The following is a 23,697-nucleotide window of genomic DNA, read 5'->3' on the forward strand; positions in this document are numbered from 1 at the left end:
AAAATAGCAGATTTGCCATGACTTTTAAAGCATGGCTTCATGAGACTTTTTTGTGGGTCTACTTATGATAGACAAGTCTACCAAATTTCATGTTGCTAAGTCAAACTGGCTTTGGGGGCTGAATTTTCAAAGCTTGGTACTTTAGGTCATTTCGTGTAAGGACTTCAATTAGAAGAACCCTAAATTGGCTCCTTCACACCAAAATAGCAGATTTGCCGTGGCTTTTAAAGCATGGCTTCTTGAGACTTTTTTGTGGGTCTACTTATCATAGACATGTCTGCCAAATTTCATGTTGCTAGGTAAAACTGGATTCAAGGGCTCAATTTTCAAAGCTTGGTACTGTAGGTTACCTATTCTCAGGAGGACTCAAAAATTGCTGCTTCATACCAAAATAGCAGATTTGCCGCGACTTTTAAAGGATGACTTCTTAAGACTTTTTGTGGGTCTTCTTATGATAGACATGTCTCGCCAAATTTCATGTTGGTAAGTCAAACTGGCTTTAGGGGCTGAATTTTCAAAGCTTGGTACTGTCGATGAGCTATTCTCAGGTGGACTCCAAAATTGCTGCTTCATACCAAAATAGCAGATTTGCTGTGACTTTAAAAGCATAGCTTTGTGAGACTTTTTTGTGGGTCAATTCATTATAAGCATGTCTACCAAATTTCACGTTGTTACGTGAAACTGGCTTCATGGGCTGAATTTTAGAAGCTTGGTACTGTTGGTGAGCTATTCTCAGGAGGACTCCAAAATAGCCGCTTCACACCGAAATGGCAGATTTGCTGTGACTTTTAAAGCATAGCTTTTTGAGACTTTTTTTGTGGGTTTACTCATGATAGACATGTTTATAAAATTTCGTGTCGCTAGGTAAAACTGCCTTTAGGGGCTGAATTTTCAAAGCTTGGTAAATTCTTCTTAGAAGGACCCCAAAATAGCAGGTTCACACCAAAATGGCAGATTTGATGTGACTTTTATAGGATGGCTTCTTGAGACTTTTTTGTTGGTCTACCAAATGTCGGGTTGCTATATAAGATTGACTTCGGGGGCTGAATTTTCGAGGCTGACCTGACAGCTGGAGATCCAGAAAAGTAGTCTTTGTGAACCATTCCATGATCCCTTGCCTGGTGAATGAACAACCATCAATCTGTCTCGTGACTTTTAGTCCCCGGGAGGTTCCACCAGTGAGATCTTCGCCAAACTAGAGGTGTACCTGTGGCTGGGTCAGTCCAAACACAGTAAGCAGGCCCTCTCTTTGCTACCTGATGAGTTCGAGCCCATCTACGAGGAATCGGAAGCAACGCATGCGCCGGCGGTCGCCACAGCGCTCCGGAAGATGCCCGTCAGTCTGTGCTGCCAAGGTCAGTCCAACTGAGGTGTCTTGCCAAAAGACGATAAGAAGACAAAAAAACGATATATTTTGGAGAGTGTTTTTAACGTACGTTTGTCGCGTTTGCAGATAGCCGCTACTTCCAGTTGCGATGTCACCTCTACCAAGCTCGCGGAATCATGGCGGCCGACGCTGATGGCCTATCAGATCCCTTCGCCAAGGTGCTCTTCTCCACACAGTGTCAGGTGACCAGGGTGAGTATTGCCACAAAATTTTGAATTTAGCGCTAAATAATTCGCTGCTCGAGTCGTATGTCAAATTAAAGGCCATTATGAGAGCTTTTCTGATCTGTAGATATCTTGTAGACATATTCATATGTTTTGAGGTAATGACTAAAAAATATACGTACGTATATTAATTGAATTAGTTGCAGGGTCAAAATACTATTCGCAACAAACCATATCAAGTGATATGTCAAATTAGAGGCTGTCATGAGAGCTTTCCTGATTTGCAAATATCTTGTGGAAATACTCATATGATCAAATGTAATGACTAAAAATTATATGTGTACTAGTATATGTAGATTTAACTTGAAACAGTAATAGGTTAAAAATAACATTCGCAACAAACCATATCAAGTCATATCTCAAATTAGAGGCCATAGCGAGAGCAGTACATGTCCATAATTACCTTGTCTATGTTTTCATTTATTAATATATTATGACCAAAAATAAGTTTTTATACTGTTAACCCAGTCAGCAATCTCATTTCCAGCAAAGTACAATAGAACAATATAATCAGACTTCAAATTAAAGACCACAATTAGAGCTTTCCGAATCTGTATATTGCTTATTTTCATAAAATATTTTAAAATATTTTTGTTTAGCTATTTTTCAAAATTGACTCACAAAAGACCAAACAAAGTACTTTCAAACAAACATTATCAAGTCACCCCTCAAATTAAAGGCCACAATGACAGCTTTATGAATATGTAATTATAATCTCAATAGGCACATGTGTTTGAACGTAATGACCCAAATTGTCCAAATTCACCAATTATGGAGTCAAACACCTACTGTATTTCAACAAACCACATTTACTCGCATATTAAACTAACTTTTACGGCCATTGACGATGATAGACATCCAAACATGTGGTGTCCAATCAATTTGAAGTGTGGTCTCCATGCTTTGACATTGATGAAATGATTTTTTTGGAAAATCGGTTGAGAAACAAACTACTTTATGACTTCATTTTAATGTCAATGAGTATGTCACCTTTACCAACATGCCCTCAGGTCGGCCGATGACTGGAAGTCTAAGTGCCGTGAATGGCAGAAGACTGAATAAATAGCAGCTGCTTTGACGAAAGGTCCACCAATATATTGGCCAGCCGATATATCGGTCCATCGGTTCATTTTATAGCCGTTTTACAGTTATAGGATAACTGTTATGTTCACTGTTTGGGTGATGATCTTACTTATAATTGTCGACCGATATATCGGGCCGATATGTGGATTTTTTTTCAAGATCGACCTATATCAACCGATCACATTTTTACATGGTGAAATCATGTAAAAACGTGATACTGGACTTTTTTTTTGTTGTTTGTTTGGGTGGCTGCAGTACATTTCCGTATATTTGATAATGTAATGACCAAAATCAGATTTGCTTGTGTGCTTCAGGTGTCCCCGGACACTCTTTCCCCAGCATGGTGCGAGTGTTTGCTATTCGACCGCGTCCTGCTGGAAGGAACCATGGAAGACCTCCGTCATGACCCCCCTCTGGTCATCATCCACATCTTCGACTACGATGCCGTGGTAAGGCTCCACTCCGCCGACCTCTCGTGCCGCACGCGGAAGCGACATCACGAGGCGCGACTTCCGATGACAGGGCAGCCCCAAATCTCTGGGCCGAGCCTACGCCGAACCCGAGTTCAAACCCGTGGAGGTGCTCTACCAGAAGCCTCGTCTTCGTTTCTTTGACATCAACTTGGGGAGGGCGGCGGCGGGAGAGTTGCTGGCCACTTTCGAGCTCATCGAGCTGGACTACTCGACGTTTGGCGAGGTGACGACACGATTCGTTTTTCAGAAATTGCTGTTGGCAATGAATCGACAGCTAATTGATTATCTGATGAATCAATAACTGTTTCATTGTGGACATTAAAATGGGCCAAATCAATTTTTGAGTCTCATAACAGTAAATACTCTCTTATTTATATTTCCTTTTCTGAAAAAATATCTACATTTTTTAATTATGAAATCAAAAATGCTGAAAGCAGTGAATATTATCTTTTTATTCTTAATAAATTTTATTTTATTCATTAAAAAAATGTCAAATAAAAAATATTTTTTTAATGATTGTTTTTTTCAAAATTCATTTTCTGATTAAAAAAAAAAAACAAATCAGTAAATGCTCTTTAATTTTGAATTTTATTTATTTAAAAGATATTTTAAATATGAACAAATGAAATCTAAAAGAAGAAATAAAAAATAAAATTTTTCAAATTTTTAATCTATTGTTTTATTAATTAAAAAATATGTCAAATGAAAAACTAAATATGTATATTTTTATCGATTGATTAATTCGATTTATTTAAAAGATATTTTAAATACAAAAAACAAATCAAATCCAAAACAGGATATAAAAATTTAAATTTCTCAAAAATTGTATTTAAAAAATTGTTTCAAATACATAAACTAAGTCCAGTATACTAGTATATATATTTGTTTTTATTGATTGAGTTTTTTCCCCCAAAGTTTAGTTTTCAAACAAAAGAAAACAGTAAATATTCTCTTTATTTTAAAAACTTTTTGAATAGATATTTTAAATAGAAAAAATACCCAAATCAAATCAAAATCAGAAAAAAATAGTGAATAAAAAATATTTTTTTTAAAATTATTTTAATAATAAAAAAATATTTATATATTTTTTTCATTGTTTGCTTTTTTAAAAAAATTAATTTCCAGTTAAAAAAAGAACAAAAACAAAAGAAAAAAACACAATCTTATTCTCATTATATTTTAATGTATTTAAAAGACATTTTTAAATCAAAAAAGAAAAAACTATTTGGATCGTTTAAAAAAATATATATAAAAAAAAATAAATAAATAAAACAGTATATTTTCCCTTCTTTATGGATTGATTGCTATTTATTTATTTATTTATTTTTATTAAATATTACAGTTTAAATATTTAATAAATATCTTATTTTTTAAATTAATTTATAAATATTGATTAGATATAATGATATGATATAATAATAATTTAAAATTTTATTTTCTTTTATTTATATTAAAATTATTTTTGTAATATAAAAATGATTAAAATAGGAAAAATCAACAGTAAATATTATCATTTTAATTTTCTTTTTATTCATTTAAAAATATTTTAACCAGGGCTGTCAAAATTATCGCGTTAACGGTCGGTAATTAATTTTTTAAATTAATTACGTTATAATATTTGACGCATTTAACGCACAGGCCCCACTCAAACAGATTAAAATGACAGCACAGTGTCATGTCCACTTTTTACTTGTGTTTTTTGGTGTTTTGTTGCCCTCTGCTGGCGCTTGGGTGCGACTGATTTTATGGGCTTCAGCACCACGAGCATTGTGTAACTATTGACATCAACAATGGCGAGCTAATAGTTTATTTTTTGATTGAAAATTTTACAAATTTTATTAAAACGAAAACATTTAGAGGGGTTTTAATATAACATTTTTATAACTTGTACTAACATTTATCTTTTAAGAACTACAAGTCTTTCTATCCATGGATCACTTTAACAGAATGTTTATAATGTTAATGGCAACTTGTTGATTTATTGTTATAATAAATAAACAAATACAGTACATATGTACAGTATGTTGAATCTGTCTTGTGTCTTATCTTTCCATTACAACAATAATTTACAGAAAAATATGGCATATTCTATAGATGGTTTGAATTGTGATTAATTACGATTAATTAATTTTTAAGCTGTGATTAACTCGATCAAAAATTGAAATATTTTGACAGCCCTAATTTCAACCCAAAAAAAATTGGATTATTAATCGACTCATGGCAAAAGGAATGGTTGATTAGTGGACCATGAGAATAATGACTCCAAACTCCCGGCAGCCCACCCTTCCTGCCAGCGTGGACCCTCAGGAGCTGACGTACTTGGAAGACCGGCGCTGCTACAACATTCCGGAGGGGGTCCGACCTGTCCTCCGGAATTTTAGAATAGAGGTACTTTTTTGTCTTTTGTCCCATTAGCTGCTTATCCACAGAGAATGGGGATCTGAGTGTCCTTATAGACTGAATAGTTTTAATGTGCCACATGGGAGTTTGATATACTCCCATTGTGGTTGTTCATTATGTGGACAAGAAGGGGTTTTTGGGGGACAGAAAGGAAAGAAACAGTAGAGGAGAAGAACAAACAACAACAAATAATACATCATAAAACACCTATGCCATAAGAACATAGTGGTGCTATCATAATTTAATTATATTTACTTGTGGGAAGTGGGCAGGGCTGGTATCAGCAGTGGCGCCACCAGGGGGTGGCCACGGCCACCCCTATAAATTGGTTGGCAACCCCACTGACCACCCCGCTTGCCAGTATATCGTTAGATTGTTGTAGCATCAGTTATGCATTTCATCCCAAATGAATGCATTTATTTTGTTTTGTTAAATGTAGGGCTGTCAAATTTATCGCGTTAACGGGCGGTAATTAATTTTTTTAATTAATCACGTGAAAATATTTATCGCAATTAACGCATTCGCGGTACGACTCACTCACGCATTGCCGCAAACAGCCTACATTGGCGCCGTTTTACTTATATACAGAGATAAGAGGCAGTGTCAAGTGAGTGGAGTAGATAAAAGCATTCATTGGGGCCGTACTTTTAATTGGCAAAAGCTTTGTCATCTCTCCCACAGCAACTATAAATATTGTGGGAAGCGACGTGGGGAAGAATGACAGGAGTTGATCTTTTTCTAAACACCCTGTAGTGTACCCAACGCAGAGAAGATATAGCATTTGCAGCCACCACACACAGTCATGGTTGCCCCACTTCCCATCATGCATTTGGGCAGAACAGTTAAGTCGCTACAGTATCATTTACTGAAAGCTCAACAAATACACTAAATGGCAATATTTAGTCACAATATACAAACTCACATTTATCCTTTAAGAATTACAAGTCTTTCTATCCGTGGAACACTTTCACAGAAAGAATGTTAATAATGTTAATGCCATCTTGTGCATTTGTTGTTATAATCAACAAATACAGTACTTATGTACAGTATGTTGAATGTATATATCCGTCTTGTCTTAACTTTCCATTCCAACAATAATTTACAGAAAAATGGCATATTTTAAAGATGGTTTGAATTGGGATTAATTACCATTAATTCATTTTTAAGCTGTGATTAACTCGATTAAAAATTTTAATTGTTTGACAGCCCTAGTTAAATGTATACCTTATGCCTAATATATACATAACACAATAAAACAGAATTGTTGTGGAACTCAAAATGTTGACTGGACAGTTATGGACTATGCACATTAAATCGTTAGTAACATCAAATATCACACAATACACCAAAGCATATCTGTAGCCGTGTCCTTAAGTCTTTCTGATAATTTTCCCCTGACCTTTTTACTGCAATAATATAATGAAAACCTAAAATTATAGCTTTTTGGCCACCCCAAGATTTTAAGTGGCCCCATCTGGCCACTCCTATGAAAAATTTCTGGAGGCGCCACTGGGTATCAGAGGGAAAAGAGAAGGGAAGGTAAATCGGAAAGAAATGTGATAAGGCAGGGTGGGGTGCACACAATTTCGGCAATGTGAGGTGGGGAACCCAGTTGTATGAAAATCATCTGTAAGTGTTGATAAATTGACATACTTCTCTAGGCTACCTGATCTCTAATCCTGGCACTGACAATCTGATTTACCTGAATGTGCCTAATTGCATCTTGTCATGGAGATGCTTCATGGGGACCGCAAGGCGGCTCCAGAACCGCCCCGCCAACCGGGGGGGAGTGAACACGTGACACGCCCCATCCCATACACCTCCGGGCACCCCGACACCATCTCCTTGGGAACCAGGGCGGTCCCCCTGACCATCCATGCCCCCCTCAGCCAGCACTCAGAGAGGGGATAAGGAGATGTGACACCACCTTCCACGCTACCACCCACCTACCTATCTGGACCTCATCCACCACTGCGACCTTTCGCCCCCTAAAATGCGGGCACCCTGGAGCCCCCGTGGCCCACTAGGCCCGGAAACGAAGAGGACCCCCAACTGGGGGTGGCAGCACCCTGACATCCTGCCGGCACCCAGCCGGCGAACCCTACCGGCGTCCAACGAGGATGCCCAGGAAGGAAGGTAAGAGTAAGACAGAACTGGGAGAACGATGAGAGACCACCGCAGGATAGATCAGGACAAGAGCCTCAAACCCACCCACTCCGCAACCAACAGCCCAGAGCAGGGGTCTCCAAACGGTCCTCGAGCCGCTGAAGGTCCTGGTTTTTGTTCCAACCAATCCAGCACAAAAACTTGGACCAATGAGGTTTCTGTTAAAACAACCAGCACCTGATTGCAATTAACCAGATTGGCCGACTTCAGCCACCTCGCACCCTTGGTGTATGATGCATTCAAATCAAGGGGGAGTTAGCCCTGGACTTTAGGGCCCCATTTGGACTTTTCCTGAAACCCCTGAATGAGTGTGTAGGCGCTCAAAGTGAAGAATATTTTCAGCGCGAGGTAAAGCGTGCGTAGGTTAAGAGGTAGGGTCCTGCGGGCAACTGTCACAACACCCCCACCACCATACCGACTTCAGCCACCCCACACCCTTGGTGTATGATGCGTTAAAATCAAGGGGGATTTAGCCCTGGACTGTAGGGCCCCATTTCGACATTCCCTGAAACCCCTGAATGCGTGTATAGGTGATCAAAGTAAAGAATATTTACAGTGCAAGGTAAAGAGCGCGTGAGTTAAGAGGTAGGGTCCTACAGGCCGGACCCCGCCCGCCAGAACAGCCGGCCACAGGTTGAGAGAAGCGCAGGGGGGCTGACCACCCCCTGGGGGTATAATGATAATATAAGGTAGTCTCTTGCTCTATAAATGGTTAAATACATGAAATATGTATTGCCAGGTGTTGTTCTGGGGTTTGCGTGAGCTGAAGCGCGTGCAGCTTTTTGAGGTGGAGCGCCCCCTGGTGAGGATAGAGTGCGCTGGCCGTTTGTTAGAGTCGGAGGAGATGGAAAGCTACAAGACCCACGCCAACTTCAAGGAGCTCGTCCGCTTCCTCCACGTGGTGAGTCGCTGCATTTTTGGAACCAACGGTTCTAAAACCCATTTGAGCTTTCGTGTCTTCCCGCCAATCAGAAGCTGCCAGAGCAGTCGTACCTCCACCCTCCTCTGACGCTGTTCGTGATGGAGCGCCGAGCGTTCGGGCGCCAGGTTCTGGTGGGAACCCACGTGGTGCAGAGCCTAATGGACTACGCGCCACCCGAGCTGAGCGAAGAGCCGGAGGAGGAAGAGGAAGAGCAGAGATTTAAAAGTTAGGGCAGGAATGTTGTATTGTAGTTATGGGGTTCCTTCGGAAATTGAGTATGCCAGCCAACCTATATCTTCCCCCTCTTAAAATAACTGCCTTTTTGGAAAAAAAAAACAAAAAAAAAAACTTGCAGGCCACGTTGAGCCCCCAGGCCGCAGGTTTCACACCTGTGGGTTAGTGTCTAAAATCTTCATGCAGCAAAGTATATCAAGTAATACCTCAAATAAAAGGCCATGATGAGGACGTTCCATAAATATAATTAGCTTTGGAATATCTCATCGCGTGATCATTTAATCATCAATTAAATGTTTCTAATAGAGGTTTAACGAAATTGCAGCTAAGATATTTAAAGTGACCCTTCAAATTAAAGGTCATGACGAGGAGGTTCAAAATATAATATTACTATTTTGTCAATATACCCTCACATTTTAAAAATATACCCCAAAAGCTTTTGTGTGTCAATTTTGACCAGTAAAACGTAAATAATGCATATGCAGAAAAGTATGTCAAGTAATACCTCAAATAATATGCCATTATGAGGGCGTTTCACAAATGCAATTATATGATTGATATAGTCTCGCATAATTACACAATCACTAAATAACTGATTTTGTGTCAAACTTGACCAGTAAAATGTAAATAATCTATAAGCAACAAGGTATATCAAGTAATACCTCATATAAAAGGCTATTATAAGGCTGTTCCAGATATATCAGTATTTTGTGAATATTCCGCCACCTGATCATTTAATCATTAAAAAAGTATGTTTGTACTAAAGGTCAAACATTTGTTTGCCGCAAAATATTTAAAGTGAACCCTCAATTGAAAGGCGATGACGATGGTGTTCAAGATTTGATATCATTTTTGGTCAATATACCATTATATCATGAAAAATCACCAAATAGTGTATAGCTTTTGTATGTCAAATTTAACCGGTAAAACTTAAATAATTTATTTGAAGCAAAGTACATTGAGTGACCCCTCAAATGAAAGGCCATGACAAGGGTGTTCAAGATATAATATTATTATTTGGTGAATAAACCCTCATATTATGAAAAAGCACCAATTAGTGTATGGCTTTTGTATGTTTTGTATTTTGACCAGCAAAACGTAAAAAATCTATTTAAAGCCAAGTATATTGAGTGATACCTCAAATTAAAGGCCATAACGAGGGCGTTCCAGATATATAATTATATGGTCAATACACCGCACACGAGGACATAATCATTAAATAACTTGGATATTGTGTCATATTTGACTTGAATGGGGGGGGGGGACTATTTCAAAATTTATCATGTGACCAATCAAAGAAAAGGCCATGACGATGGTGTTCAACATAAATTATTTTTGGTCAATATGCCATCATATCATGAAAAATCACCAAATAGTGTATAGCTTTTTTATGTCAAATGTAACCAGTAAAACGTAAATGGGGGGTGGGTGGACCTTTTACAAAGTTTATCATGTGACATATCAAAAGCCCATCATGAGAGCCTTCCATATTTTGTTATTATACCTCGGTATGATCAAATGATAAGCTAAAAAGAAAAAATCTCTACTTCTCCACACGTCTACAGGGAGGAGGACCTCTCCAATTCTGTCAAAGACCACCGTATTAAAGTCTCTGAGAAAAATCAAACTGGGCAACTTGACAATCAAGGAGTCACTGATTCCCAACAATGCCCTGAAGCTGATCAGTGTATGTGTTGTCCAACTCACTTTATCGAGGCACTCCTTTTCTTTTTCATTGCTTTTTTTTTATAATGCGTTCATTCCGCAGGCACCTTTCAAGAAACTTCTAAACAAGGACGAGCTGGAGGAGGACGTGCCGGAAAACGAGGAGCTGGACTGGTGGTCCAAGTATTACGCATCAATGGAAGAGTTGGAAAAACAGGTAAAATCATTTCAAAACAAAAAATGCAATCAATGTGCAAACGTGTTTTTGGTTGTTGTCTGCAGGCTGCTGAAGAGCTGGAGAGGAAGAAGGAGGAAGAGGAAAGAGATAATGACACAAGTGTGTTCTCAAATAATGGCAAACTTATCTTTTATAAAACATACTATAATTGTAAAATCAATAATTCTCTACGTAAGGGAGAGGGAAATCGACAATTGATGAAGACGAAGAAGACGTGGACGTGGTCGTGCAGGTAGAACCTCCCAAACGGAAGAAAATAGCCACGCTCAAGGTAGGATGTGCAATAAGGTCGCAAAAGGCTCAAATGTTTTGTAGGAAGGCGGCCATTTTTGTTTGAAACATTCATGTGGTGCCTAGGAAATTAGAAAAAACAGCATTTAAGGGCATTTCTGGGTCATTGCTGGTTTATTCTTCACTTCCTGTTTTTTGGGGCATTTGCAGGTCACTTCCTGTTGATTTTGGGTCAATTCTGATAAAATTTGGAGCATTCCGGGGTCACTTGTTGTACGTTTGGATCATTTTCTGTTGATTATAAGGCATTTCTGGGCCATTTCTTGCTTATTCTTCACTTCCTGTTGTTTTGGGGCATCTCCAGGTCACTTCCTGTTGATTTTGGGTCATTTCTGGTCCAATTTGGGGCATTCTGGGGTCAAATTGTTTACATTCTGGGTCATTTCCTGTTTACTTTAAGGCATTTCAGGGTAATTTCCTGTTTATTCTTCACTTCCTTTTGTTTTGGGGCATTTCCAGGTCACTTCCTGTTGATTTTGGGTCACTTCTAATTAATTTTGGAGCATTCAGGATTCACTTTCTGTACATTTTGGATCATTTTTCTTGTATTCAAGGCATTTCGGGGTCATCGCCTTTTTATTCTTCACTTCTTGTTGTTTTGGGACATTTACAGGTCACTTCCTGTTGTTTTGGGGCATTTGCAGGTCACTTCCTGTTGATTTTGGGTCACTTGTGGTCCAATTTGGAGCATTCTGGGGCCACCTTCTTTACATTTTGGATCATTTTGTATAGATTTTAAGGCATTTGTGGGTCATTTCCTGTTGTTTTGGGGCATTTCTAGGTCACTTCCTGTTGATATTGGGGCCACTTCTTGTTGATTTTGGATCACTCCTGGTACATTTTGGGACACTCTGGGGCAGAGGTTGCGCTAGACATTTTCGTTGTCTGTCATTTTGACTGACGGTCATAAAAATCCAGTCATAATCTATTTTTACCCGTCACTTAAATTTTTTAAAATGATAATGATGACATATTCAATATTATTTAGTTTTCATTCATTTTTAATTAATATTGTAACGCTTGCTTGGCGGCGAAAAATTAGACACGGAAGTCGTGGTATTTTTCTCCCTCTTTTTCTCTGCTTACCGCCAACAACACCAACAAAACAACAACTCCGCCCCCAAAGAAAAAGAGGCAACTATATAGACCCCAATCACCAACGTCACACAATGATCTTAATTGTGGTTGTCAGCCCAAAATCTTCTAAATATATATTAAATGCATCTGACCAGATATAAAATGACTACTACATAGTCTGTGGTGATCGTTTGGTGCCCAGATTTCTTGTCAAATTACAGCAGTCCATCTCGCTCTCCTCTTCGGGTCTCTCAGAATACAGTAGAACTTCAAGTCTCTCTGTCTATCTTCTCTGTTACTGCAACCAACCGCCACATACGCCTTCACCATTTTGATTATTAATGTTAACGAGCAGAAAAACACGCCGTAATAGGAGGCATGTACGTAGCGGTAATGTGTAAACACGACGAGCTGACACACAATACGGCGGCTCCAGTCAGTGGGGCGGAGTTGTGACTTGTGACGTCATGTGATTGGGGTCTGTACACAGGCGGCATTCTAGTCCACCAATTGGATGACGCGCTGGCACACCGGGTGCACCAATAAGAACCTCGCGTTGATGTGTCAATCACGGTGCTGCCGCCAGACCCCGGTGACGCTACAATATTCTGAAAGAATAGCCAACGACGTCATGCATTAAGAGAGACAATAGCTAATTAATATGCTCACTCGCCACCCTGTGGTCTGGGGTGTGAATTGCAACCTGTCAAAATGACGGACGGACTTCAGTTTTTTCCGTCACCGTTTTAAAAAACTGGTCAACGACGGAAAATATTCGGTTAACGCCATCCCTGCTCTGGGGTCACTTTCTGTTAATCTTGGATCATTTACTGTTGTTTTTTGGGCATTTCCGGTTCACTTTGTGTTGTTTATGGGTCACGTCCTTTTGACTTTGGGTCACAACCTGTTGATTTTGGGTCACTTCTGATAAAAATTTCGAGCATTTTGGGGTCACTGTCTGTACATTTTGGATTGTTTCCTGATTATTTTAAGGCATTTCTGGGTCATTTCCTGTTTATCAATCACTTCCTGTTGTTTTAGGGTACTTCCAGGTCACTTCCTGTTGTTTTGGGGCATTTTCAGGTCACTTCCTGTTTGAAACATTCATGTAGTGCTTAGGAAATTAGAAAAAAAAACAGCCCCTGACACCACTTTCAGCAATCAACATGAAATTGGGAGGATAAGTCCATCATGGCAGGACGCAGAAAAAAAGTCCCATGCCGCAAATGTAACAGCAAGTCGGCCATTTTGGTTTGAAACTGCCATTTTATTACTCAAATGCGCTAAGGGGGTTAGGGGGGAAAAAAATCAGCCCCTGATACCTGTTTCACTCATCAAAATGAAATTGAGAGTACATGCTTATCACAAAAGGATGCACAAAAAAGTCTCAAAGACCCATGCCACAAATGGAATTGGAAGTCTGCGATTTTGGTTTGAAACAGCCATTTAGCATTTAGGTGTGATGCTTAGAAAGCCAGGGAAAAAAAAAACATCCCTTGACACCAGTTCTTCCGATCAAAATGGGATTTGGAATACATGTTTGGCATAAAAGGACGCACAAAAAAGTCTCAAAGACCCATACCAGAAAAGGAACAGGAAGTCAGCTATTTTGATTTGAAACAACCAGTATACACTTAGATGTGATGCTTATAAATTAAGAAAAAATCAGCCCCTGACACCAGTTCCATCCATCAAAATGGGATTTGGAATACATGTTTGGTGTTAGGTTTTGTGTTTGTTTTCTCCTAGTGTGACTTGTCCCTGTGATTGCCCATTGATTTCACCTGTGTGCCTGCTCCTAGTGTATCCTCCAACCTGCATCCTCCTGTGCTCACCTGTTCCTCGTTGTCTCGTTACCCCTTGTCCGCGTGTGTGTATATAAGCTCCCATTTTCTTTTCACTCCTTGCTGCGTCATCGTCAAAGTCTATGTCAATGCCCATGTGCTCGTCAGCGTTTGTTCTCCACAGTTTTCGCCATCGAAGCCCTTGTGTTCCTCAGTAAGTTTTTGATACCCAGTCTTTTGTTAGTAACAGTTTTGTTTGCCTCTGAACTTTCTTTGGATCATCACAGCCTTTGTTTTGCGCTTTGTTTTTGTTGGCATCACCTCTTTCCCTGCAATTGGGGCCACACGCCACCTACCTGCCCAAATTCCTGACAGTTTGGCATAAAAGGCCGCACAAAAAAGTCTCAAAGACCCATGCTGAAAATGGAACAGTAGGTCTGCCATTTTGGTTTGAAACAGACATTTATTGCACTCAGATGCGCTGCCTAGGAAGTTAGAAAAAAAATCAGCTCCTGACACCAGTTCCACCTATCAAAATGGGTTTCGGAATAAATTGTTTGGCACAAAAGGACACACCAAAACGTCTCGAAGACCCATGCCGCAAATAGAACAGGAGGTCTGCCATTTTGGCATGAAACAGCCATTTTGCACTTAGATGTGATGCTTAGAATGTTAGGAAAAAATCAGCCTCTGACACCAGTTTCACCAGTCAAAATGAAATTTGGAGTACATGTTTATCACAAAAGGATGCACAAAAAAGTCTCAAAGACCCATTCTGCAAATAGAACAGGAAGTCTGCCATTTTGGTTTGGAACAGCCATTTTATCACTCAAATGCGCTGCCTAAAAAGTTAGTAAAAAAACAGCCCCTGACACCAGTTTCACCAACCAAAATTAAATTGGGAGAGCACCCAAAAAACTCAGACCCATACTGCAAATAGAACAGGAAGTCTGCCGTTTTGGTTTGAAACAGCCATTTTGCACTTAGACGTGAGGTTTAGAAAGTTAGAAGAAAAAAAATCAGCCCCCAACACTAGTTTTACTCATCAAAATGTAATTTGGAGTACACGTTTATCACAAAAGGATGCACAAAAAAACTCTCAAAAACCCATGCCAGAAATGGAACAGGAAGTCTGCCATTTTGATGTGAAACAACCAGTTTACACTTAGATGTGATGCGTTGAAAGTTAGGAAAAAATCAGCCCCTGACACCAGTTTCACCAGTCAAAATGAAATTTGGAGGACACACCAAAAAGTGTCAAAGACCCATGCCACACATGGAACAGAAAGTCGGCCATTTTGGTTTGAAACGCCCATTTTGCATTTCGATGTGAGGTTTACAAAGTTAGGAAAAAATCAGCCCCCGGCACCAGTTCCACCAGTCAAAATGAAATTTGGAGTAGATGTTTATCACAAAAGGATGCACAAAAAAGTCTCAAAGACACATGCCGCAAATGGTACAGGAAGTCGACCATTTTGATTTGAAACAGTTATTTTACATGTGCTGCTGAAAAAGTTTGAATTAAAAAAAAATTAGCCCTTGACACTAGTTTCACCAACCAAAATAAAATTGGGAGAACACCCAAAAAACTCAAAGACCCATACTGCAAATAGAACAGGAAGTCTGCCATTTTGGTTTGAAACAGCCATTTTATCACTCAAATGCGCTGCCTAAAAAGTTAGGAAAAAAAGCAGCCCCTGACACCAGTTTCACCAACCAAAATGAAATTGGGAGAACACCCAAAAAACTCAGACCCATACTGCAAATAGAACAGAAAGTCTGCCGTTTTGGTTTGAAACAGCCATTTTGCACTTAGACGTGAGGTTTAGAAAGTTAGAAAAAAAAAAATCAGCCCCCAACACTAGTTTTACTCATCATAATGTAATTTGGAGTACACGTTTATCACAAAAGGATGCACAAAAAAAACTCCCAAAAACCCATGCCAGAAATGGAACAGGAAGTCTGCCATTTTGATGTGAAACAACCAGTTTACACTTTAGATGTGATGCGTTGAAAGTTAGGAAAAAATCAGCCCCTGACACCAGTTTCACCAGTCAAAATGAAATTTGGAGGACACACCAAAAAGTGTCAAAGACCCATGCCATACATGGAACAGAAAGTCGGCCATTTTGGTTTGAAACGCCCATTTTGCATTTCGATGTGAGGTTTATAAAGTTAGGAAAAAATCAGCCCCCGGCACCAGTTCCACCAGTCAAAATGAAATTTGGAGTAGACGTTTATCACAAAAGGATGCACAAAAAAGTCTCAAAGACACATACCGCAAATGGTACAGGAAGTCGACCATTTTGATTTGAAACAGTTATTTTACATGTGCTGCTGAAAAAGTTTGAATTAAAAAAAAATTAGCCCTTGACACTAGTTTCACCAACCAAAATAAAATTGGGAGAACACCCAAAAAACTCAAAGACCCATACTGCAAATAGAACAGGAAGTCTGCCATTTTGGTTTGAAACAGCCATTTTATCACTCAAATGCGCTGCCTAAAAAGTTAGGGAAAAAAGCAGCCCCTGACACCAGTTTCACCAACCAAAATGAAATTGGGAGAACACCCAAAAAACTCAGACCCATACTGCAAATAGAACAGGAAGTCTGCCGTTTTGGTTTGAAACAGCCATTTTGCACTTAGACGTGAGGTTTAGAAAGTTAGAAAAAAAAAAAATCAGCCCCCAACACTAGTTTTACTCATCATAATGTAATTTGGAGTACACGTTTATCACAAAAGGATGCACAAAAAAAACTCCCAAAAACCCATGCCAGAAATGGAACAGGAAGTCTGCCATTTTGATGTGAAACAACCAGTTTACACTTTAGATGTGATGCGTTGAAAGTTAGGAAAAAATCAGCCCCTGACACCAGTTTCACCAGTCAAAATGAAATTTGGAGGACACACCAAAAAGTGTCAGACCCATGCCACACATGGAACAGAAAGTCGGCCATTTTGGTTTGAAACGCCCATTTTGCATTTCGATGTGAGGTTTATAAAGTTAGGAAAAAATCAGCCCCCGGCACCAGTTCCACCAGTCAAAATGAAATTTGGAGTAGACGTTTATCACAAAAGGATGCACAAAAAAGTCTCAAAGACACATGCCGCAAATGGTACAGGAAGTCGACCATTTTGATTTGAAACAATTATTTTACATGTGCTGCTGAAAAAGTTTGAATTAAAAAAAAAATTAGCCCTTGACACTAGTTTCACCAACCAAAATAAAATTGGGAGAACACCCAAAAAACTCAAAGACCCATACTGCAAATAGAACAGGAAGTCTGCCATTTTGGTTTGAAACAGCCATTTTATCACTCAAATGCGCTGCCTAAAAAGTTAGGAAAAAAAGCAGCCCCTGACACCAGTTTCACCAACCAAAATGAAATTGGGAGAACACCCCAAAAACTCAGACCCATACTGCAAATAGAACAGGAAGTCTGCCGTTTTGGTTTGAAACAGCCATTTTGCACTTAGACGTGAGGTTTAGAAAGTTAGAAAAAAAAAATCAGCCCCCAACACTAGTTTTACTCATCAAAATGTAATTTGGAGTACACGTTTATCACAAAAGGATGCACAAAAAAACTCTCAAAAACCCATGCCAGAAATGGAACAGGAAGTCTGCCATTTTGATGTGATGTGATAAGGGAAAAAGATGGCGTCGCCGGCAGGCCGTTCCGCTGCTGTCTCGCCGAAATTGAGAGTACAGGACGTCAGCCATTTTGGTCTGAAACTGCCGTTTTGCACTCAGATTACAAGTGAAGACATTTTCCTCGTTTTCTGTTCAGTTGTACGCAGGCGACTTGGAGTCAGAATTCCGTCAATTTCAAGACTGGCTAAAGATATTCCCGCTGCACAAAGGCCAAGCCATCAGCGAGGATGCCGAAGAAGAAGAGGAGCGTCTAATGGGAAAATACAAGGTGCTCCGATCCGCCCCGTCTCCTTTCTATCGTCCTTGTTTTATTTTCAACGTCTCCGGTTTTTCTCCTAAGGGTTCCTTCCTGGTCTACCCGATGGACTCGGACAACGAAGACGATCCCAAGAGCCAAATCACCAAAGGGATCCCGCAGAACTCGCCGCTCAAATTGCTGATTCGGATTTACGTCGTCAAGGTAGACATAAGAGTTTATTGCTAGTTTTCCGTAAGAAGCTTGGAGAGTTTTGGCCACGTTCTGATAATGATGGGGCATTTTTTGGTTACCTCCTGTTGGTCTTTGGGCACTTGCGTATCACCTGTTGATTTTTGGGTCACTTCCTGTTGATTTTAGGTGACTTCTGGTACAGTTTGGGGCGTTTTGGGGTCAATTTCTGTACATTTTGGATCATTTGCTGTTATCTTTAAGGCATTTCTGGGTCATTTCCTGTTTTTTCAACACTTCCGTTTGTTTTGGGGCATTTCCACGTCACTTCCTGTTGAATTTGGGGGTCCATCCTGTTGATTTTGGGTCATTTCTGGTCCAATTTGAGGCATTCTGGGGTCAATCTCTGTACATTTTGAATCATTTCTTGTTAATTTTAAGGCATTTCTGGGTCATTGCCTGTTTATTCTTCACCTCCTGTTGTTTTGGGGCATTTTCAGGTCACTTCCTGTTGTTTTTGGGTCACAACATGTTGATTTTGGGTGACTTCTGGTACAGTTTGGGGCGTTCTGGGGTCACTTTCTGTACCTTTTGGATCATTTCCTGTTGTCTTTAAGGCATTTCTGGGTCATTTCCTGTTTTTTCAACACTTCCGTTTGTTTTGGGGCATTTCCAGGTCACTTCCTGTTTAATTTGGGTCATTTCTGGTCCAATTTGAGGCATTCTGGGGTCAATTTCTGTACAATTTGGATCATTTCTTGTTAATTTGAAGGCATTTCTGGGTCATTACCTGTTTGCTCTTCACTTCCTGTTGTTTTGGGGCATTTTCAGGTCACTTCCTATTGTTTTTGGGTCACAACTTGTTGATTTTGGGTCACTTCTTGTTAATTTGGGGTCACTTCTGATCAAATTTGGCGAATTCTGGGGTCACTTTTGTGTACATTTGGATCATTTCCTGTTGATTACAAGGCATTTCTGGGTCATTTCCTGTTTATTTTTCACTTCCTGTTGGTTTGGGGCATTTCCAGGTCACTCCCTGTTGATTTGGTGGTTACCAAATCATCCAATTTGGAGCATTTCAGAGTCACTTTCTGTACATTTTTGATCACTTACTGTTGTTGTTTTTTGGGGCATTTTAGGGTTACTTCATGTAGATTTTCAATCACTTCCTTGTTATCTCATTGGCTGCCATTGACAGTTACTCGGGTGTCACTTCCTGTTAATTTTGGGTCACATCCTGTACATTTTGGACAATCTGGGGTTGCTCCTTATGCATTTTGGATAATTTCCTTTTGATTTTAGGGTATTTGAGGGACACGTCCTGTAGATTTTGTTTTTTTTTTTAAAAATTTTATGTCACTTCTTGTTGATATTGGGACATTTTTTTCCCCATTGGAAGTGAATGGACCATTAGAAATGCATGGCGATTTTCTTTTTCAAATTTCTTCTTCTATTTCCTCCACTATATCTTCTTGTCCTACTTCGCCTTCTTGGGTTTTACAGGCCACCAATCTGGCGCCCAACGACCCCAATGGCAAATCCGACCCATATCTGGTGATCCGCATTGGCACGCAGTCTCAAGACACCAAGGACCGCTATATCCCCAAACAACTCAACCCCGTCTTTGGAGAGTACGTATACCATTTTTTTTTTTTTTTTTTAAACTTAAATAGATAAAAATAGATAGATTTCATTTTATTTTTGTTCAGGGTGTTTGAGCTGACAGTGTCATTCCCCCTGGAGACGGAAGTTCTGATCCGAGTGATGGATCACGACCTGGTGGGCGCCGACGACCTCATCGGTGAAACCCGAGTGGACCTGGAGAACCGCTTCTACACCCGACACCGTGCCACCTGCGGTCTGGCCCTCTACTACGATGCGTTAGTGCGAACTGATTTTTTTTTTTTTTTTTTGCAAAAAAAGGCCTAGTTCATTTCCAATGCAAAAACATTTTAAATGGTTTAAAAGCAACTTGTCGTACAGTTTTGTCCAAATCACTTGATTCACTCATTAAAAAAAAAAAAAACACACAAAATCAAGGCGCACAAAAGCTATTAGCTAGCTTTTGGCAAAAATGTACAATTCAACCCAAATTTGACCAAAACGTCTTCCTATATTTTCAGTAGTTCATATCCAGTGGACGTTCAAATTCCACAAAATATTTTTCTGTTCTCTCCTACTGATTTTCAACTCAGCCCTGCTAAAAATCACCTGTTGATGGTCATTATTTTTTACCCCGAAAACTAAAACTTCCTCAATGTCAGGGAAATTCAATTTTCAACTCCAAGACAAGTGTCTCCTTGATAGCTCAAATGAGAAATGAATCAACACAGCCAAGGATTGCCTGCTTCGAAGACTTTATAGAACACAAGATATACTGTATATCTAGGGTACAATGGTGTGCTCCAGCCAGATGCTGTGAACACGCAGGAGTACAAAGAGGATAGACAAGTCAAGGGTGTACATATACTTGTTGAAAGGGCGTTGCTTACTATGAAAACGATACCTACTATGAAAGCAAAAACCAAACTTATTACAGCCCACCTCTGGTGATTTTCATCTGAAAAACATCGTGAGTTATGACCAGTGTTGTTAATAACGGCGTTACAATATAACGGCGTTACTAACGGCGTTATTTTTTTCGGTAGTGGGTAATCTAATTAATTACTTTTCTCATCTTGGCAACGCCGTTACCGTTACTGAGGACGGAAAGGCATGCGTTACTATGCGTTATATACCCTACCCACCGACGTCACAAAACCACGTGCTCGCTGTGTGGTTCCGCCCACTTGTCCGTCATTTTGTCTCTGTATTAGCATTGTTTTCAATTGATCGAGGAATTTAAAATGCATTTCATGGAAGACCCGGTGCTTTCTGATGCCGTAAACTCACTGGATGTGTTGCATAAAAGGCGTTATGTGGAAAAGCTTCGTTCTATACAGTCGCCAGATCCATATTTGATGCCCAAATCGATGTTTTTCGACCCACTGTCTTCGCCCTGTCTGCCTGACATCTGCTACGCTGATATTTACAATTATCTTGTCCACACAAAATCAGCCTATTCCCACGAAAATTTGAAAAACTTCAAGAGCTTGGAGGCTTATAAATACTTCGTTGCTGGTTGGGTGAAACAGGTCCTCGTTCGGCAGGAATCTATCTTGTGCTTGGAAAGGTGAGTTACGAAATTTTCAATTCAAAATCTTTTGTTATTGCTAACATCCACTGTCAAGTCTAATGTATTTCATGTCGTTTGTCAATGGAGTTAAGGCTTTCAATGTTTATATGGTTTAGCGATAGCACTCTCACTACATACATACGTGTATGTTGTCGGCGATTAGCCTAGCAATGATCTTAATTGTGGTTATTTGTCAGCCCAAAACCCTCTAAGTATATCTTAAATGCATCTTACCGGATATAAAATGACTACTACATAGTCTATGGTGATTTTTTGGTGCCCAGTTTTCACATCGAATTGCAGCCGTCCATTTCGCTCTCCTCTTTGGATCCCTCGGAATACGGTAAAACTTCAAGTCTCTCCTTCCATCTTCGCTGTTAGTGCAACCAACAGCCACACACGCCTTCACCATTTTGATTATTAATGTTAAGGAGCAGAAAAACACGCCGTAAATAGGAGAAATGTACGTAGCCGTAACAGGTTAACACTATGTTTTGACGGACAAGTGGGCGGTACCATTCAGGAGAGCGGAGTTGTGACGTCACGTGGGTAGGGTCTATTATGTTGGTCGAAAAGTCTGAGGGAGACGGACTCACCGTGACGACAGAGCAGTCAGGAATGGGGAGGAGGCAAGAAAGTTGTGACGCCGAGCAAACGCGAATCTAGGTAGCTCCAATAATACATGTTGTAGCCGATAGCCTTCAAACTACGCCCGCATGTTATGGTAGATATGGTAGACATGGTAGATATCACATGTATTGTATATAGATATAACTAGATGCAAAATGACAGACACGGCACTAGATGCGTTAGTAAACAGCCGCCATCTTAAAGCAGTAGACTTTTTAAGACGGCTATGTTGTAGAGAACCTTCCTAGCGAACCTAAGTAACTTTTTATCTAAAATACTTCTAAATCAGCAAAATCTTGACTTGAATCTTTCTTTAAATGATGAAACAGTTTCAAAACTTTCATATGTCAAAAGTAGAGAGAAGGGAACTAATGCAATAATGGGAACAATTTTAACAACTTTTAACAGTTGATTCAGGGTAAAGGGTAAATTAGGGTAAAGAATTGGGCTCGGGCCAATTGTACCAAAAAACCTTCACAAAAAACTTCACATAGTGTGGCCAATGTTTTTTTGTTTTTAATTTGTTTTTTTTTTGAGGGAAAAAAAAAAGTAATTATCACCAATTACTTTGCCAAGTAACTAATTACTCTTACATTCAGGTAATTGAGTTACTAACGCAATTACTTTTTGGGAGAAGTAATTTGTAACTATAATTAATTACTTTTTTTCAGTAAGATTAACAACACTGGTTACGACCTTGGAAAACTAGCGCTAGCTGGTACAAGGGGGAGTAAAATCAGATAAGACAGTCCACAGAAACCCTTTGTATTATGTTCAAAGAAATAGAGCACACGAACATGGATACAGTCACAGCACAAATGAATATAGTATCACAGCAGTTATGTGTTTTATAAGCATGAATAAAATATTCTTTCACATTCAAGTTGCCCTAAAACTGACAGGAAGTGACGCAAAATGTGCATTAACACTGGAAGTACCAGTATTATCACTGTGTATAGCTGCAATTAGCATCTTGAATATTTGCAAATCCGGACTTGTTAACTCCTGGGTTAGTTTAAAAATGATAAGGAGGCCATGTGGGATAAAACTACGACTAGCATTCAGAACTGTAGCTAAACCAGACTGTCTGCATTTTAGAAAAATTGAGTGTAAGAACTAGAAATGTGATCGATCGAGTCCGATCACGTCATTTTCAAAGTATCGGAATCGGCAAAAAAATATCGGACATGCCTTTTTTTAATATATATATATTTTTTAATTAAATCGTTTTCTAATTGTATTTAATGTTGCAGACAAAATGTCTTACTCATCCAGAGTCTTTAGTTTTGGCTTAAACTAGGGCTATCAAATTTATCGCGTTAACGGCGGTAATAACTTTTAAACATTTAACGCAGTTAATGCATGCGCTGCACTACCCACTCACACATTGTCACGTTCAATCTATAATGGCACCGTTTTATGTATACATAGTTAACAAGCAACGTTAAATGAGTAGAGAGAATTTTGGCAGCCTTTGAAGCTTTTTTTTTTTTAATTGGCTAAATCCCTCTCTCAACAATTAGAAATATCGTGGGGAAGAAAGGTGGTAGTTGATCTTTTTCTTAACACCCTATTTTATTTCCCAACGCAGACAAGATATATCATTTGGTACCACTACGCACAGTCATGGTTGCACTTCCCATCATGCATTTGGGCAGAAGTTAAATGGCTACAGTATAATTTACTGAAAGCTCAACAAATACACTAGATGGCAATATTTAGTCACAATATACAAGGTCACATTTATCCTTTTAGAATTACAAGTCTTTCTATCGGTGGATCCCTCTCACAGAAAGAATGTTAATAATGTAAATGCCATCTTGAGGATTTATTGTCATAATAAACAAATACAGTACTTATGTACTGTA

The 23,697-nt window shown here is 39.3% G+C and overlaps 1 protein-coding gene across 4 annotated transcripts in view; it reads left to right on the plus strand.

Annotated features, from left to right (window-relative positions):
• The window catches only part of fer1l4 (fer-1 like family member 4), a 66,161-nt gene that overhangs the window by 22,091 nt on the left and 20,373 nt on the right, over positions 1-23,697 (plus strand). For 2 of the 4 annotated variants that reach the window (XM_057847046.1, XM_057847047.1), the window contains exons 26-40: positions 1,160-1,355; positions 1,454-1,578; positions 3,009-3,143; positions 3,217-3,390; positions 5,445-5,555; positions 8,473-8,634; positions 8,682-8,880; positions 10,455-10,576; positions 10,658-10,771; positions 10,837-10,891; positions 10,969-11,063; positions 17,734-17,865; positions 17,938-18,057; positions 19,528-19,655; positions 19,734-19,904. In XM_057847046.1, coding sequence (XP_057703029.1) covers positions 1,160-1,355; positions 1,454-1,578; positions 3,009-3,143; positions 3,217-3,390; positions 5,445-5,555; positions 8,473-8,634; positions 8,682-8,880; positions 10,455-10,576; positions 10,658-10,771; positions 10,837-10,891; positions 10,969-11,063; positions 17,734-17,865; positions 17,938-18,057; positions 19,528-19,655; positions 19,734-19,904 — 2,039 coding nt within the window. The remainder of the gene's footprint in view (positions 1-1,159; positions 1,356-1,453; positions 1,579-3,008; positions 3,144-3,216; positions 3,391-5,444; positions 5,556-8,472; positions 8,635-8,681; positions 8,881-10,454; positions 10,577-10,657; positions 10,772-10,836; positions 10,892-10,968; positions 11,064-17,733; positions 17,866-17,937; positions 18,058-19,527; positions 19,656-19,733; positions 19,905-23,697) is intronic. The other 2 variants (XM_057847048.1, XM_057847049.1) reach the window with 1 other exon arrangement.

The sequence above is a fragment of the Corythoichthys intestinalis genome, chromosome 9, assembly GCF_030265065.1.
Source record: "Corythoichthys intestinalis isolate RoL2023-P3 chromosome 9, ASM3026506v1, whole genome shotgun sequence".
In the NCBI taxonomy this organism is placed as follows: Eukaryota; Metazoa; Chordata; class Actinopteri; order Syngnathiformes; family Syngnathidae; genus Corythoichthys; species Corythoichthys intestinalis.